This window comes from Neospora caninum, chromosome V (genome assembly GCF_000208865.1).
Source record: "Neospora caninum Liverpool complete genome, chromosome V".
Classification (NCBI taxonomy): domain Eukaryota; phylum Apicomplexa; class Conoidasida; order Eucoccidiorida; family Sarcocystidae; genus Neospora; species Neospora caninum.
The window spans coordinates 857,387-875,700 of record NC_018391.1 but is presented as its reverse complement, the minus strand read 5'-3'; the positions used below and the strand labels follow the sequence as shown (position 1 = coordinate 875,700).

Genomic DNA, 18,314 nt, shown 5'->3' with positions numbered 1-18,314 from the left:
TAGCCTCTGTGTTTTAAATATGAGAGCCAAGAAAGGAGCAAAACTTGGGGCCCTAAGCCGGAAAAAGAACAGAGGTATACGTGTTAAACACGTTTGCTGAGCATATCGATAGAGTCCATTCACCCGTGGAACCCCTTTATGTTGATATGCACTTTGAGACGACCTCTTTGTTGGGGGTGTTTTGATTGGTTCGTTCCAGAGACCAAGTGCCTAACCTGTGTCTGACGATGTCCTGCGACATCTCCGTTGGTTCGTATCCTTTACCGTGGAGAGTGTTCTCGTGGTCAGAGAAAGTCTGTGCGGCGTTTCCCTGGCCACAAATGTGAGGCGAGTATGGTCCAGGTATTGACAGTACGTGTCAACCATATCATGCTGACACTCCCCTCGGCATTCCCATTCTTCGTGGTTCGGCAAGCGTAACCAAATCGTCCCCCTCAGCACAGGATCTCATAATACAAACCCTCCCTCCCTGTCTTTCACTTCGATGTGTTTGCTTACTTTGAGCTCGTCTTGCAGCAATTCTCTCGTGGCACCAAGCTTCAAGAAGCTGGGTGCACGTCGTTGGTACAGCGATCGTTTCTCCCGAAGTTTGTTAGCTGCCTGTCTAGCTCTATGTTTTTACTAAGTTCGCTGCCGGCCGGTTATGTATGTCGCTGCTCATCGAGGCATTTGGATTGAGAGGCGTCTCAATTTACGTCTTTTCCCTTCATTCCTATCGCTGCTGGTCTCGGTCCTATCGGCCTGGGTGGAGACCAAGTGTAACATTTTGTTTGCCGTGCAAAAAACGCCACTCTTCTGTGTGATCTGTCTCACATTCGTCTACAGCTTCTTTCTGTGGAAACGCCGCACACTGGATATTTATCGCTCGGTGGAACAGAGATCTCCCAGTAAATCTCGCTTCCTGGCTGCTTTTGCGGTTTGTTACCGGCTCCCCTCCAGTTTCTCCTGTCTCTCTTGTGACGCCAGCATTCGTCAACTGGCGCACGCAGGGCACGAGGCGCGAAGCTCATCACGAGCAAGCACTGCGACAAGACCACGGATTTCTCCGCAGAACAGGAATCGTTCCACACTAAAAAGGGTCTTATTGACAAGATGGCCCGAAGAGACGGGTACGAATGCCGTGGTCTCCGAGCGTCCCAAAAAAAGCTTCCAAAGAGGAGGTCGTGCCTCTCATTTGCGAGTGGGGAACGGAAACTGCCTTCTTCACCTTCCTGTGGCGCAGGCAAACAACGAGTGATACGGTCTGAGACAAGAAGAGAAAGGACGAGAAGAGCGCGACGAGAGTGACAAGAGGCACAACAGTAAGACGAAGGACACAAAAAAGCGATCAGAGAAAGGAGAACAAGACCAAGCGAAACAACACGGAAAGATGGGGGACGGAGAGTACCGAGGCACGACTCTGACGGTAGAGAGATGAAATGGAACCACAGGGACATAGTTTCATCTTTGTCACGGAATCTGGAGACTAGTTCTCTATCTCCTGCCTCTCCTCGCTCCCCTACGCTGGCACTGAAGCCCACCTTGTACACCTCGACCCTACAACCCGCTCACAATGGGACGATGAAACCACACACTATTATATTCCCCCGTCTCTCTCGGACATGGGAACGGAGGGGAGGGAAAATAAAGGGCGGGAAGGGCTGAAGTTGCCGAAGGAGCGGCGACAACAGAAGGGCGAAGAGGAGAGGGGTCCGAGATCCTGTGTCTTCTCCAGTGTGCAAACAAGTCTCCGCTGAGCTCCTCACTGCACTTTCCAGAAAGTGAGGTAAACGTCGACGTCCTCGCTGTTTCTGCAGCGCAAAAATCAAGAAAAACCCGAATGACGAGCACCTTATTCCCCTCGTTCTCTGAGTGACTGGATTCGACGCCCGTGAAGAAAAACGAGGATTCAGAAAGCGAAGAACGCACTCTTGCCCCTTTTCTGCGTCAGCTCACAGGCCGCCACATAAATTCCTCCTGCGCGAATTGAACTGAATGCATGAGCCGTCTTCGTGACGACCTTGGCAGCTTTCTCGGGCATTCTAGCGCAGGTGGCTTCCCTCTTCCTCTCTCCTTCCACAGGTCACAAACACGGATTTTCCACTGCCTTCTCCCTCTCTCTGCTCCCTTCCGCTACGTTTCTCGTGGTGTCTGTCCCCCGCCCGAGGCAGCCTCGGAAACACAACAGAGACTACCGCCGACAAAAGGGTGACGCAACTAAAGACCGCTCGGTCGCAATGCCGCCCTCTCCCACGCGTCTTCCTCCTGGACGTGTGTCTTTCGTCCCTTTCTTCTGCCTCGCCCGCCTTTTCTGCCTCTTCTCTCCACAGACGAACCTGTTAAATAGGCTCCACACAGTGTGGTGCGGAATGAAAAAAACGCTCTCTGCGTCCAGCACGGCTTCTTTCTCTCCGATTGTGACGCGAAGACCAGTCCCCGAAGTGACCACGCCGTACTGTCGACAAATGAGAGATGCCAAGGGAAAAAAGGCGGGATGGAGAGACAAGAATTGGGAAAACGGCGACAAAGAAGGCCGGAGAGGCGGATAAAGCAGTCAAGAAGGCGAAAAAACGACAAGCGAATAGCAGAGAAGAGAACCGGAGAGAGATGGAGAGATGGAGGGAGTCAGCCAGAAAGAGCGAGCGAGCGAGAGACACGGGAGAAAACGAACCACGAAATCATAAAAAACCTACATGAACAAAATCGCCGCTGTCGATAGGCGGTTTCGTCTCTCCTGGCGCAAGACGAAGGAGGAGCGTATGGCTGCTCGTTCCGCAGCGACTTAGAAGGGCAGTCTGCAAATAACGCGAAACGGAAAGCGAGACAGTGAATGGAAGCTTAAACGGCGAACAAGACGCCGCAGTGCGGCAACTCGACCTGTGACGCAAGTAAGATACAAGACACAAACCAAGCAGGAAAAAAAGCTGAATCTGAATCGCGCATGATAAAATTGAGTCGCCTCAACACCAGAGCCAATGGGAGCGAGACCAGAGAGAAACACCCTCTGCAACGCCTACGAAAAACAGAGATGCGTGACGTCGAAAGTTGGGGTACCGACACATACGAGGAACCACGAGAGGCAGAAGACAAAAGAAAACAGACAAGCAAGCTCTTTGCTTTAGGCTGACGTATAGGGAATTTCATACACACATTTGCATCGCCGAAGTAAATGTGTCGACTTGTGTACGCTGTGGAATCCGTCCTCAAGCACAAGGCATACAGAGGCAACACTTGCTCACCTGCAGCGTTCCTTCGGCGTTTGCGTTCATCCAAAACCACTCAGTGGGGAGGGTAACAGCCTCTGTAGGCAGATAGACGGAGTGTGAGAAGAAACCGTTCCTCGTCCCAACAGCCCCACAAACGGACAGGAGACACCGAGACTCGGGCCAAGCCGGCAGAAGAGAGACAGAGAAAGACAAGAGGGAGAGCGCGAACGAAAAAGGGTGAAATGGGGAAGACAGAGAGCGAAAGAAGAGGGAAGGAAATGTGCCCGAAAGTAGGAAGCGACGAATTCCGATCCGAAACGGAGAGGCAAGGGCAACCAGGAAAGACACGAGAGACAGAAGATCAGGGCGAGAGTGGGGCGACACACGAGAAAGGAGACCGGAGAGCGAGAGGGAAACGGCAGACGGGCGAGAGAGAACGCGGGACAGGACGCAGAAGAGGAAAAGGTGAAGCGTCGTGCAGAGGCGGATATCAGATACCCAACAGACAGCAAATCGGACGTCATGGAGAAAAAGGACTGCTCTTCCTTGACATGAGAACAAGCGAAACACGTACTGTAGGTGAAGAGTCTTCGTGTTCCGTCTTGTCCCTCTTCATAGGTTGTGCTGGTAAGGTCCGACGCGTGTGTGTTATCTTCCCCGCCTGGTCCCTCTTCTTCACCGGAGCGTCTTCCTTTCCGGTTTTTGTCGATCTCTCTCTCCTCGTCACTTGGTGACCCCCCTTCCGATCGGCCCTTGGAGTGTCTCTTCTCCTGTTTGTTGTCGCTCCTTTTCTCTCTGGCCTTGTCCCGGGTGTTGTCTCCCATCTCCTCTACGTCTCCGCGTCTTTCGCGTGCTGAGTCGCTGCTTCTTCGTCTCCCTTCCGCCTCTCCACTTCTTCGTCTGCGACCCCTTTCTTCTCTCTCTTCCGAATCCCCTCCGCGGCCTTTTCCCTGGTCCTCGGCTCTGCGTCGCCTCTCTCGCTTGCCTCGCCCTTCCTCACCCTTCAGCTCGCGCCTTCTCTTTCTCTCCTTCGGGCCCCTCTTCTTGTCGCCCGCGTCGAGCACCCGCAACGCCAGGTCCCGTCCTTCTGGGCCTTCGGTCCCCGAACCTTCGCCCCCCGAATCGGCCAGTTTGAAGTGTTGGCCATGGCGGAGCATCTGCTGTCTTTCGTCGACGGCGAGTTCCTGCAACCGGCCGCTCCGGAGCAGCTCTTGTCGCTTCTTCTCCTCCCTCCCCCCCATGGCTCCGAGGACTCCGTCGACCGTCACATCCCGCGCGACAGTGCGCAACGCATCCTGGTTGACGCACCTCGAGACGCCAATCAAACCCCACTCGCCATCCTTGTACCCGTAGCGCGCGTACTCCCCGAGCCAGGGTTTCAGAGCAGGCAGCCGCTGCCGCAGGGGATACCTGCGCTGTTTACTGCCGGTGTCAGATCGCGCAGGCGACGCCAAGGCCCCGGTCGCCGCCTCGCGATGCTCCGGCGACCAGGAAGACTCCCCGTAGGGCCCGTCCTCCCCCTCGAGGACCTCCTGAACGTCCGCGATCGGCTCCTCGACAAGACGCGCTCCAATCGTGACGACCGGCAGACGCGCAGAGACCGACCGAGCGAGACGCCGCGCCTGCTCGCTCCGTCCACGCCGAGAGGCCCGCGTCTCGGGAGAAGAAGGCAACGAAGTCTGAATGCCGCGTTGCACCGACCCAACTGCCGGCGGCAACACCAAAGGCCCCGCCGCCTGCTCTCCATCCGCCAGCGCATGCGGAGCCGCCAGGCTGCGAGACGGCGTCGCCGAAAGCGCCAGAGGCGTCAGGGAAGTCCCCCGAGAAAGTGTTGAGGCAGACGCATCTGGAAGGGCGAGCTGGAGACGCGCGGGAGTCGCTGCCTCGTCTGCGCGATCCGGGGAGGGGCTGCAGCCGACCTCCGTTCCAAGCGCGGCGGCCTTGGCAGCAGGATCCGTAGACGCAAAGCGTAGCGTTTTCTCAGTCGCGCCTCCGAGACCTTCCCGGGCCCCGCTGGCCTCCGGCCGTTCCTCGGCCTCGCTGTTCGCGGGCTCGACATCGAAAAAGTCACCAGGACAACCTCCCGAATCGTCAAACTCAAGTGGAGACGAAAAAGTGTCTTCTCCCAGCTTCGCCTGAGAGTCCAACGAAGAAGGCTTGAGGGGAGACTCACTGACTCGTGATTCGCGGACGGTCGGGATGGGCTCGCCCCCTCTGCATTTGGTTTCACTGTCTGTGGAGACGCGGAACGGGTCTCTGCGAGCGAGATAATCTTCCAGAGAAGTCCCGCTAGAGACGCTTCGCAACTCGTCGCTATCTTCTGTCTCTCTGTGTTGACGCGCCAGTTCCGCGAGCGTGTGTCCCAGAGACATCGTGTCTTCTCGGGCCGGTCCCCCATCTTGCCTGCCGTCTTGTCTCTTCTCGGGTCTCCTCTCTTCTCTCTGTCTCCGTTCCTCTTCTTCCCCCTGTCTCCGTTCCTCTTCTCTCCTCTCCGCGTCTTCCTCCCCGGCAAAGGCGACTGTCTTCTTCTCCCTCTCCGACCGCGTTCCCGCATGCAGCGAGCTGGCAGAGGCAGGCGAAGAGGGCTGCAGCCTCTCCGCGTCGCCGAGACCTCGCCCGTCTCTGTCTCCGTTCGGAGCCGGATCAGGGGGATGACTTCCCTTGTTCCTCGCCCCTCCCTTGCCTTCGAGACTTCCCTCGCTTCTGCGCCTTCGTCGCTCGCGAGGCGACAACAGGCGGCCGTGTGGGGTGAAGCCCGCGTCAGAGAGGCTCCCCGGGTCGCTGGCCCGCCGCCGTTTAGCCTCCTTGGAAAAGTCAGCAGTTGCGGAAGTCTGCATTTTCCCTTTGTTGGAGAGAGCTCCACCTTTCAACGTTCTCGACGAAACGCGAGATGGCCGGTCTGTCTGCCCGGATGGCGAGATACTCCCGTCGTCCTCTCGTCTTCCGCCTTCCTCGTTTCCCGCCTCTGAATGCGCCCCTTCCCTCAAGTTGTCCACGTCTTCTACGCGGCCTGAGAGAAGCACTTCTCGCTCGTCCTGCTCTCTTCTCCGTTCTTCGCTCGTACGAGGTGAAGACGTGCCCCCAGATCCTGCCCGCAGCTGCCTACGCGCGGCGGGCGAGGAGACAGTGATGTGCGGAAGAGACACCGGGGCCCCTCCGCCGAGAAGCGGCAGCGGACGCGGAAAGCCAGCGGAGAGAGAAGAGCCTTTTTCGGCAATACCTGCATGCGGCACCTGAAATCGGCGAGACTGTGGAGACGACGGAAACAGATGTCTCCTCAGCGAGAGTTCGTCTTCGCGAGGCCCTGGGGGGCGCCGACAGGACGCAGGCTCGCGTAGAGGCGCCTCCGAAGGAGGGCGAGGGACACCAGCGCGCGGAGAAGCATCTGGGGGCTGAGAAGACGAGGGGGACGACGCCTCCTCTCCACGGCGCGAGAAAACCACACGGCCTGGATGCCCTGAGTACAGACACAGCAAGTGAAACAGAGAGATGCGCGGACAAGCAGGAAAAAAAGGAGGCACGACACACGCAAGAGAGAAAGACACGCGAGGAAGTCAGCTTCCCCCTGTCGGTTTGATCTCCCGATTCGTTTTCGCGTGCACCCGTCTCTATACCTTCTTGCCGCAGCTGAGCCGACGAAGCATGAGGCCCCCGCGGCTCCGCCGACAAGGACACCTCACAACTCACTGTCCGGAGAAAACGCCCCCCCTATTTTCGCCTCTTCTTGTCTCTCGTTTTCCCTCTGTGCATCTCGTTCTCGTCGTCATATGCATATGTGTCCTTTAGCTTGTAACCACTCGAACAAACCGCCAGGCACCTTCCGCCCGTTCCCCCGCCTCTGCTGATACACCAGGCGAGACGTCTCTTAAGTTCGCGTCCCTCACCTTCCCCCCCCCTTTCTTCGACCGTTTCGAATTGAAGATCGAATTGACAGTCGGCTGACCTTCACGGGTTCTTCTCTCTTGAGACGACCGATGCGGGGCGTTCGCCTCGCGGTCGAGCCTCAGCTGCACAGAGGGGCGACTGCGGGCCTTGTGGGGCGCCCCCAGAGACAACGGCGTTCGCGCAACCACGTCGCGGAGAGGCGGTTGAACGGGCGCTCCAAGTTGAGGAGCCATCGTCTGAGGAAAAAAACGGGAAAAGCAGACAAATATATACAACCCTATGTGGCCCGCACGCAAATCCCGTATACCCCTTTCAGGGGTGCCTTCGGGTTGCCTAGACTCTCTCTACCTCGGTTGCGTTTCGCGTTCGTCAGTCCCTGATTCTCACTCGGGCTCCGGGCGGGTTCCCACTCGAGACCTCTGTCCCTCCAGTCCTCCGGTTTCCACTGTGTCCCCTTCTTTGGCTTTCGTCCTTCTCTTTCCTCGTTTCGCACGCCGGCCCCCATTTTCCCCTTTCTCTCGCGCGCGCAACCTCGTCTTTCATATTCTGTCTTGCTGCCTTCCCTCAGCCTTCTTTTGTGTCTCTGGTCTTGATCTTCTCCTCTGGCCTGGGGATGTTCATCGGCCTCTCCCTCCGCTTTTTTCTCGCCCTTCTTACCAGGTGAACATCGTGACGGTTCCTCGCCGTCGCGTTGCGTGTGTGCTCCACAGATGCGCCACTCTCTCCTGCAGGTTCGTCCCTGCGTTCTTCCGCCTGATTGTTTGGTTCTTCAGTTCCGCCTTGCGCCTCTTGTTCTCCCTCTCGTCTCTCGCTGCTTTCTTCGTCCGAGGAGCTGAGCACCGCGTCCAGGAAGCGGTCATCGTCAAAAGCGTCGTCGTCCACAGATCCGTTGGGCGACACAGACGAGGGTCTCGGGAAGACAGGCGTCGCGCGTCGGCCAGCAGAGAGAACGGAGTCTTCATCGGAGATTTCTTGGAGTTTATCTTCGAGCGCCTTGTCTTCTTCGGAAGAAGACCTTCGTCGCCGGTCTCGCCTCGGTCGGTCGACAGTGGCTTCCTCGCTGCCCGCCTCACGCCCTCTCGCGCCGCTCGCTCGCCGCGCGCCCGTCGCCGGCTCCCGACCTGCGCTCTCGTCTCCATCTCCAGTCTGCTTCCGCGGCTCGTCCCCACCTTCTGCGCTCCTCGCCGAAGACCGCCGCGAGGTCAGCAACTCCAAACTTTCAGGGTATTTCCCCTGGAGCAGCGAACGGGCGACCTCGTCGCTCGTGACGGCGAAGTGCGACGTGAGGGCCATCTGGTGTCTGTACGCCTCCCACGCTCTCTCTCCTAGCCGCACGCCCCAGACCCACCTGTTGGGCGCAATCTCGGCAAAGTCGCTTCTCTGGTTCTCGCCGACGACGAGCGCCACACTGCCGGAAGACGAAAGGGGAGCAGATGCGCGAGGAGACGCAGGGACGTTCTGATGCGACGGAAAGGCAGGAGTCGCAACAGCGGCGAGAGGGCAAGACCCGGAGACAGACGAATGCAGCGACGCCGAACCGCCAGGCGCCGCGGGTTCTTCGCTCCGCCCCAAGACGCTCGAGAACGAGCACGCAGCTGGAAAGACCGTCTCCGGAGACTGGAGATGAGGGAGGGAAGCGGAAGTGCCGGAGACAGAAGACCCCAAAGACGAAAGATGAGAAGAGGCAGGCAAACCTGGAGCGGCGAGCGGCGGCGGCACAGCATGCGAGTGGGGAGGCCTTTCGGGGTGCTGAAAAGGAGATACGCCCGGGAAAGACACCGTTGCACTGTCCCCTCGGTTTTGCTCCGGACCTCGAAAGGGACCGTTTCGTGATGACGGGAGCGAGCGGTGAAAGGGGCTCGAGAGAAACGTCGGATTTCTTTCTGTCTCCGTGTGCTCTGCACGGGCACAGGTTTCCCCGCCTTCGGCCGCTCTGCCGGGTCTTGCCTCCGCTGTAACCGCAGAAGGCGAGACGAAAAACAAGGAGGGAGGCTGCCTGCTGCTGGATCTGTCGAGCGAAGTGGCTGTATGCGAGGAGCGGTCGGAAGGGAGGCGGGACGTGAATTCTCTGACAGGCTGCCGAGCCGGAGAGGAATCTGCCCCGTTCTCGCCTAGAGAGCCACTGGCGGGGCCGGCAGACGCCGCCCGCTCGCGGTGGCCCCGAGAGACCACGTACGCCAGTCCGCCTCTGGCTCGGCCAGTGGAGAGGGAAAGCGTGCGACTTTTCGATGCGGAGACGGATGCGGCCTCCTCTTCGTGTAAGGATTTCCGGCGACCCGTCGACTGTGTCCGTTTCTTCCTGCGCAACGGACTCGTCAAAATGATGGGAACTACCCGAGACAAACTCGGCGCCCGAGCGCCGTCGGGGCACACGACATACGGGAAGGCAGGTGCAGAGACAGTCGGGACCGCACCGGGCGGCAGCGAAGACAAACCCGAGAGCGCAGATGTCAGGTACGCGGCATTCCCCGGCCCTGGCTGAGACTGTGTGGAAGCCAGAGAACCAGGAGCCGCCGGAAAGGCAGCAGCCGGGGGAGGCGGGGCCGCAGTCGAGTTCCGCTCTGGGGGGAGACCGGGTTGCGCGTCGGAAGAGGTGAGGAAAACAAAGGGGAACGGCGGAGAGGAGGAAGGAAAGGAAGACGAGAGCGCTTGCGGCTGAGGTCCTGAAGACGGATAAACGAAAGTGGCGCCCGACCGCTGCTCGCTGCCTTCTCGCGAAACAGGCAGCGTGGCTCTCCTCTGGGGTGTCAATACACCCGAGGGGAGGCCAGTCGGCAGTTCCGTGTGTCGCAGTTGTTGATCGGCGGCCGCACGAGGCAGCGACGCGTGCGGAAAACCGACAGGAAGCTGGAGAGACGCCATGGTGGATGGGAGGTTGGCAGGTTTGAGGGGGAAATGCAAAGGACCTGGAGACTCGAGACGGGCGCAGCGTCACGATTCTCCGAGTTCACGCGACAGGACAGCGCAGTCTGGGGCCGGTGGACTGGTTTCGCCGGTCCATGCATGCCATGGAAGGGCAGGAAAAATGCCTGGGAATCAGGAGGGGACGAAAAGACGATAAACTGGAGAGTAAGACTGGAGAAACGCACAAAGAGACGGAAACGATGGCATATTTGCGATGCGAAGAAAGAGTGTCACGCCTGCGCGGCTAGACAAGCGCACGGGAACGAATGTGTCGGCAGAGGTTCGGCGGAACTGGATGAGTCAATTTTGCGCCCTTTAGCGCGGACCGAGAACCAAACTGACGGACCCAGCCACTGCGCGTGATGAGCCAAACTTAAACGTGTTTGCTTGTAACGGAAAGAAACTGTGGCTTCCTAGACGTCATAGATGCACGCCCGGCCGGCCTCCTTTCTCCAGCTGTCGGGTGTACAACGCCACAGAAAACGCACATCCTGCGCGCGGAGCGTTTCAAGAACAAGCGCGTTTCCGTCCGTTGAAACACACAAAAAAGAAAGGAGGCACGCTTTGGAGGGGAATCCCTAACTTCTTCGTCGCCCCATCTTCTGATTCGGGAAAAACCGCCCGCCTCCCACTCTCTGCCGCCTCCTCACACGCGTTTGCTTATAGATCATTTTCTGCCTTTATCGTCCCCAAATCGTGAAGAATGTGTGAGCCTTCTAGAACACACACATCACGAAATTATCGAGGTTCTTTGGTCGTACTGTACTGAAGACACACATCATACCCGAGAAATCGCTGCCACTGCCCAGCTGTGTGACCTGGAGATTCTGCGAGAAGCGCAGTTTTCTCCCGTCTTACAACAAAAGGGAAAGACAGAGTCGGCAATTGCCCTTGAAAACGCGACGCGAAAAGACGAATGCTTGCAGGGAACAAGAGAAAACGTTATCTTCACATAAGAAGCAATGCGAGGAAAAAACAATGTTCAAGGGCGCACATTCAGCACTGTTCCTTTCTTCCACGCTGGAGAACAGCCGCAAGAGAGCGCCATTCCGGATGCGCGGCGTCGCAGCGCGAGGACAGCGAAAGGGGCCAAAAGCAACTGTTCTTAGTTGTCCGCGTTAAGAATGATTGTAAAAGCAGGCCGTTAGAAAAACACTGGAGGAAATCTCCCCACGGAAGCAATGGATCAGACGCTTATCTTCTGGTGTGTAGAGAACCACAGAAGAAACGCGCAGGCCGACTGCTCTCTCCTGGACACGCTCGCTTGCTACTCGGCGCTGTTTTTCTTCGGCCGTCAGCAATCATATATTCTGGAACTGTTCAGTCGGGTGTTCGTGGAAAAGGACGGAAAAGCAAAACACGAGCGTTGCGCACGCAGCTGCGCTGTTGGAGTCTAGCTGACGGATTTGAGAGTGACGTAGAAGGCACAGAACGCCGCTGCCGGTATAGTGTCTCCGGTCCCGAAGAGACGTGGATAAAACTGGGTCAGGGGTTTTCCTGTACCTTTTAAGCAGGGCGGCATAACGAGATCGAAATGTACTGCTATCAGAGGGGTTTCTCTCCCTGAGTGGGAGAAAAAGGAGAGCCATCGCCCTGCTCTACTGCTCCGGCGGCGCCGACAGTGAATACGTGCCGGAGATCTGGAGCACCCCATAGAACACAGGGGAAACCTAGATACCGCTAGCAGGTGCGGGTGTCGTCGGCACGCGGAAGCCTATCAAAATGGCCGTCCCTTGTACGATTTTGTCTTGCGCAGGGGGCCTGCTGGCTGGCGGCGTCCTGGAATCGCCTGCTGCGTGTGTATGGGGAAGTCAGATTGTTCAGCTTTGGCCGATCCCCAACAGCGGTTCTTCACCAGAGACTCCACGCCGCCCCTGCCGTGATACTCGTAGCACTTTCGGCATGCGTCCTTCATGCGTCAAAACAGCCTCGGGAAGAGCACCTGTCCTGGGATGAAACACTAGACACCAGAGTTCGCAATGTACGGCGACACCTCACCACATCGCATTCTCGGGGTTGCGAAAATATGCCAAAGATGCTCAGCCTTGAAGCGGAGATCCAGGAGGAAATCCCGAACCCAAAGGAGGCTGCTCAGCGGGAGACGTATCCGGGAAAGTGGTAGGCGCCGCGCGGCAGATCAGAGAAGCTGCCGGTTTCCCGAAACGCCCGACGCAAGAACATCGAGAAGCCTCAGAAAACGACGAGGACTGGACAAGGAACGGCTCGAGTGAAGATGCGTCAAAATCCTAACTGCACCCTGACCGGCACACAAACTTTTGCGCTCCTCGATTTAGATCGCAGGATACACTCGCTCTCCGCGGGGTTTCGTTCCGCACGTCACACGAGACTCGTTCGTCCACTTCTCTTGACGCAGCGGCCAAGGCCTTTCTCTGCACTCTTACGGGAAACCAAGGAACGGTCTGGTGCACTCGTCTGCACGTGTCCAGTCCAATATATCCGGGAGTCTGGCATGTGCTACAGAGGACGGGTCTAGGACGGACAGACCCCGCCCGAGGCAAGTTTCCTTTTGAAACGCGATAGCGCCACACGCGAATGGATACACTTCCTTTTCCTCCCGGAGACCCGTGTACACTAGGCTCTCGGCGGTATGCGACGAGTCGCCGCGCAACAGAAGGGCGCCGATGTCTAGGCAAATCCTGTCCAAATTTATTCCACGTATCTACGGGTTCTTCACCTTACTTATAGGTATCTGGTTTGTTGCACTCTGGGCTAGTGGATAGCGCGCTGTATCACCTCTATCGCGCGGCGCAAGGCAGGCGGACGACCCGCGAATTCTTTCTACCGACCGCGAGGCTCCTTTCGAGAGCGTGCGAAAACGCGCGGACGAACTGACGCTTGTGACCAGCGTGGCGCCGCAGCGCTAGAACTCGAAAACAGAAGCTCCAGCTTCGTTCTCTGCACACCGAATTCAGCATCTACGCCGTGTCCGTCTACACCACACGTGTTGCCTTTATGCACACCTGCGCATGCGTTCTTCTCTGCCACCTGAAACACTTCTTGTTCCACGTCGAGCGCGTCTCGAGAGTAAACGGTGGCTGCTCGAGATGCCCAAGTCGCTCAGCCACCTCGCTGATGGAGAAATCCTTGTCTTGTTTACGACTGAAGTGTGTCGGAACAGCTGCACGTGAGGGCGCCGCGACGAGGCGTTTTCCTTGGAACAAGAAAAGCCGTAATGTAGACAAGGTCGGGCAGACGCCGAGGAACCAGTGCAGGTTGCACAGAAAACTTGTCGCTTCAACGTTCGCTAAGCACCGGAGCAAGGAAGGTGATTCGACGACGAACGCCCCTACGCGGTATGACACGAGACACTCTCTTCTTTGCAGCCGTACCCACACACAACAGTGTCAACAGAGAGACGCACACTTGTCTCATCACCTGCGTAGAGCAGTTCGTGTTGCTTCTCGCTCTTTCCTCTCTCTTCCGTCTCACAGCGCGCGGCCGCACTATCTGATCCCTCGCGTTCCCCGCTAGCCTCTATATCACTTTTTCGACAGCCCTTCCCCCGCTCCGTCCCTACTCCCTAATCGACTCAAATCATCCACCCCGCTTTTCGCACGCCGAGAAGCATGCACCTGTGGAGGATCACACGCTTTCAAAGGCGCGCAAATCTCTGTTGAAAACCCCACAAGGAAATCTTCACTGCCGGCTTCGATCCTCCTCACTGGCCGCAAATCTCTTCGGAGTCCGCTCAGCCTGTGCACGTTTCAGCCCCCCATTTGGTTCCTCTCCTTCGCTCCTCAGTGGGACTCTTCCTTCTCTTGCGCACTTAACTCCATCAGCAAATCCCTCATTTTACACCGATCCTTGGAAGAACTCGCAGAGGCAGCGCTGCCGGATGTCGCCGTTCCAGCGCTGCTTCCTACCCGTGAGCGAACCTTGTCATCTGCATCAATCAACTGCACCACGCGGCTCCAACTGCCCTCCCGGGCACTGGAGAAACCATTGGGTGTCTCATTCTCCTTCGCCCTGAAGAAACATGCAAGAATCGGGAAAAGACGCACAACTGAAAAAAACAGAGCCAACAAACAAACGACGCATGACCGGACGCGTGTGACCTTCGGTCGTCAAAGAAGCCTCTGCAGGGACAGCACGCGTTAGCTACGAACAAACCTGGTGTACTGACACCCGCCGGGAAATGGACACACATCTATCTTTCTCCCTGTGTGAACACACAAATATGCGCCTAGATCCACATAGAAAAGCAGCCACGTGACATTCACGAAAGCATTCTCTTGTTCGCTCTCTGTCACACGAGGAAATCCCAAGTCAGGTACAGAATCGCTTCCATACATTGATCTCAGTCCCCCAACAAGGAAGCAGATCCATTGCGGGAAAGACTTTCCTCCCCATCGTTCTCTCTGTCTGTTTTAGTGACGTCTTTTGCTCTTTTTCGCCTACTGATTCGCCTTGCTCCTTCTGTCGATTAGCTGTTTTCTGCGTTCGTAGAAGTCCTTGAGTTCTTCCTGCGCAAGATCTCTCTGTTCACGCTTCAGAGCTTCCTCCTCTTTCCTCCTGCCTTCCACTTCCTGCCTCATTTGCTCCTGCATGGCCTCCGCAGCTTGTCGAACCCGTTCGTCGACTTCTGTCTCGAGATTTCCACTGATCATCCGTGGCCCCTGCTGAGTGGGAGTTTCCTGCGGGACCTCTTCTTGCTTTCCTTCTCTTGGAGATCTCTCCTTCGCAAGGCCATAAACACCATTGACCTGTCCCTGAGAACCCAGTACCTCTTCGTCAAATCGCATGTCTCTCTTTTGCCCGGCTTCGCCCTCGGTGTGGAGAGCCGGTGGCGCGTAGCCTCCCGCCCCCATTTCTCTGTCTCTGTTCCCCCGGTCCACCACAAACACGTCGTTCTCTTCAAGGAAAGAGTCGTCGGCACGTTGTTCCCCGGCGAAAAACGAGTCATCGTCTTGAGAGGAGTTGCGCACGCCATTCAGGAAACCGTTGTCGTTCTGTGAATACATCGAGGAGCTGCCGTCCTCGTACCCGCCGCTGCCGCTGCTCAGTTGGGGCTGCCTGCTCTGGTCGCGGCGCGGAGAACGCGACGAGAAGGGGGAAACGGCGTCCGGGGACAGCGCTGGAGGGTTCAGAGCGATGTCGTGGGAGGACGTGAAGTCGGCCATGTCGCCGAAGCCGCCCCCGGTCGCGCCGAAGTCACCGTCCATTTCTGCTACAGAAAAAAAGAGAACGAGACGGGGGACAGACGGAGGAAGACTCTGAAAATAAAGGAAAACGCAGAGGCTCTGGACGGGTGGCGACGAGGAGTGCCGGAAAGCTGGCTTTCTCACCGAGGAGAGCGCAAGACCAAGGTTCACAATCGCCACAAGGGGCAGGACGGGCAAAAAGCCACGCTTACGTTTCCCAGTTAAAAAAATGCAGTGCCTGCGGTGGAAAAGTAGCCAACGAATGATCCGCCGGTCTATTACAGGAAACAGAGGCTAGACAGAAGCAAGACTAAACGAGGCGAAAAGCAGCGACGACGAAGGGCGGTAGACACGGGGACGAGTCTCTTTAAGACAGCAGCTCAGCAGCCGGCGTTAAGTCTTCGTATCCACAGGTAGAGATCGGACAAAGCAAGTTAAAAAAAAAAGACTGAAGAGGCGCGGCGCACAACACAAGCGAAAATGAGAACCAACAAAGCGATGCGTCCGTTCACGAGAGCAGAATGTAACAAGAGGAAGGCCTGCTCCCTGAAGTGCCTAGTTTTCTCCCAGAAATCTTCGTCCGGAGGAGAATCGGACTGACCCAAAGGTGGGCAACCGCTTCCTATTGACGTTGAAAGGGTTACTTTTAGGTGTACAAACACCCGAGGATGTATAGTGGATCATTGATTCACGAACTGGTTTGGTCGCATTCGGACACACGCTCCGCCTGAGGTGGCAAAACAAAGAGAATCGGGAGAACGCCCCATCAAGACACGGCCCTCTTTCCTTCCTCTTCTTTTCTCTAACAGGGAAATTAGCCCTTCCAGTTCTCCGCTTCTCGGACGGTGTTGCGCGTGTGCGTCGTCTGCTGTCAGTGCGTGCTCAAAACCCAGCAGAAAGAACCGGCTTTCTCCCTTGCGTTCGCAGCTGAAAAAACAGCAGGCGCGCGCGCGCGCTCGGCCCAGACACCTCTCCGTCCTCTCTTTCGCAAAAGTATACACTTCTTGTGTTCTCAATCCCCCCTGGCGGTTTCGGCTTAAAAACGGGAGCAGCACGTAGAGCGTGCGAGCGCGCAGAGTCTGTGTCCCCGGTGTCCCCATTCCACCGAGGATTTGCCGTCCGCCCGCCGCAGTCCCCTCAAGCCCTGTGCTGCCGTTGACGTTGCCGAAGATTTCCCCCTCATGCCACGAAACATCAGCCAAATCAGTTTGTTGTAAAGGACGCTTGCATACGGAACTACACTTTTCTTTTAAGGAGAGAGAGAGAACGACAGCAAATACAGACTGGCAGACGCTTTCCCCTCGAACCGTGTGTCCCCTCTTGGGGTGCCGTTCACCGGCGTTATAGAATCACACGCGGCGTGTTGCCACTCACAAAAGCACACACGATAAGAATAAATATCTACCAGAGGGAGGGCTAAATAGAAGGCGCGTTCTTCTAGAGGATAACGATGGCGTGTCACTTGCTAGGCCTGTTAGACCTTGAAGGGGCGCTGCTTTGGCGGGGTTTTGCCTTCCCGTGCATCCGGGTAAAACGGTCGACTTCCGCGATGCTCGTTTTGCCTTGAGCGGCGCGTCAGCTTCGGTCTTTCGATGATGCGGTTCGCCCAGATCTTTGATTTTTGCGGTGTCTTCATCATGCAAAGTGACGCCTCGGGCAACTGTTGTGCCGCTACTCTCGGAAGATCACCAGAGGGGAAAACGTAGTTTCTTCCCTGGTCCTCCACGTGACACGACTTAAGCCTGCAAAATTGTAGTACGAGAGTGGATACAACGTACTCACTTTCGGTCGTCAACTCGAGGCACCGCGTTTTCCAGACACTGCCTCTACGTTGTGGCTAAAGCTCGTACCTGGTACCAAAGAGCAACCCACCTACCGGTGGTTCGACTTTTGACACCAGTCGTTAGCAAAGTCCTCGGCTTACCCGGCGCTACAAAGTTTTCTAACCCTCTGTTTCCCCGATGGAAGTCCTGCCATGTCTCGTGGTAACGTTACTGCCCTTGCACCGCGTTCGTTTCGCCGGCGCCCACAAAAAAGGGCTCTCTGCTCGCGACGAGCGTCCCCCGTTTTTTGTGCTCGGGCCGGATCTCTGGTTTCTTCGCTTTGCAAACCCTCTTCTTATTCCGAGCTGGTAAGAGGAGACTCACTTCCTCGCATAGCCTTCTTCGACAAATCCGGACGCACATGCTGTCTCTCTTGCTTTTGCGCGGCGCTCAGCCTCGATGGGAAACATCCGTCGTGGGGTGCCTGACGCCCTCCCGGTGAAGCCTTTTCAGGGCGTCTCCCCTGTTGCGCGCGCACGCGGCCGGACGGCGCTGTTTCCCCTTTGTTCATAGCACTTTCTCGAGGACGCAGTGAAGATTTTGTGAGGCGAGACGACTCTCCCCTCGCGCACCTTGTTGTCGTTAGCGCTCTTTTTTTGCGAAGGCGCCGGAGAATCGCGCCGGAACGCAAGGCGCGCATCCGCGGACGACTCAAAAGCATTTGCAACCGCGCACGCTACGCCTCAACTGCTTTCTTACACGGCCCTCGTTTCGAACCGTACCTCTGAAGAAACCCGCCGCGTTTCGCGTTAGCAGTCTGTTTTCGAGAAAGCCAGACAAAGAACTGTAACGTGGATTGGCCGACGGAATTCCGAGACCGGCCTTTCCCGTTTGCGCTGTCCACTGCGGGACGTCGGGTGAACGCACGCGCATTGAGTCGCGCCGCCGACGTACAAGGTTGAGACCGCGTCGAGGTCGTCCCTGATTGGGAAGCGCAAATCTTTTGGTCTTTTTTCGACTAGGCAATCTCCAACTTGCGGGTTTTTCTTGTTGTTCGCGTAGACATTTGCGTTGCGTTGCCGCCCGTTCGTTTTCCCTTGGCCGTGAGAGTCCGATCCCGGCCGTAGGCTTCCTTTTTCCCTTGGCTCCACGGTGAACGCACTCCGCGTTTTTTTGAGCTTTTCGCTCGCCTCTTTTCGGCACTTGGACAGGCCGCGCATCTTGTCATTCGGTTCCACGCGTCCCGGACTTTTCGTTCTCACCGGTTTCGCTGTGCAGGCCTTTTTTCACGTCTCCGGCCAAGTGTGTGTCTCACCGCCCTCGCACCATCGGGCTTTCCCAGCTTCGCGCGTCTTACTTCTTTTCTGGCCTTCCTCGCTCCAGACGTTGTCTCTTCTTCCCTTTGTACGGGAGAT

General features: G+C 57.0%; 2 protein-coding genes across 2 annotated transcripts; both read right to left on the bottom strand.

Moving 5' to 3' along the window:
- Positions 1 to 1,081: 1,081 nt before the first annotated feature.
- On the bottom strand, positions 1,082 to 9,932 carry NCLIV_013160 (conserved hypothetical protein; the record flags this gene model as incomplete). Its single annotated transcript, XM_003881507.1, has 8 exons — positions 1,082 to 1,211; positions 1,746 to 1,790; positions 2,316 to 2,434; positions 2,673 to 2,774; positions 3,219 to 3,280; positions 3,760 to 6,642; positions 7,129 to 7,306; positions 7,728 to 9,932. The coding sequence occupies 8 exons, from the start codon at positions 9,930 to 9,932 to the stop codon at positions 1,082 to 1,084; spliced, it is 5,724 nt and encodes a 1,907-aa protein (XP_003881556.1).
- A 3,800-nt stretch (positions 9,933 to 13,732) lies between these two features.
- On the bottom strand, positions 13,733 to 15,157 carry NCLIV_013150 (conserved hypothetical protein; the record flags this gene model as incomplete). The annotated part of the gene is made up of 2 exons (XM_003881506.1): positions 13,733 to 13,961; positions 14,394 to 15,157. The coding sequence occupies 2 exons, from the start codon at positions 15,155 to 15,157 to the stop codon at positions 13,733 to 13,735; spliced, it is 993 nt and encodes a 330-aa protein (XP_003881555.1).
- Between the last annotated feature and the right edge of the window lie 3,157 nt (positions 15,158 to 18,314).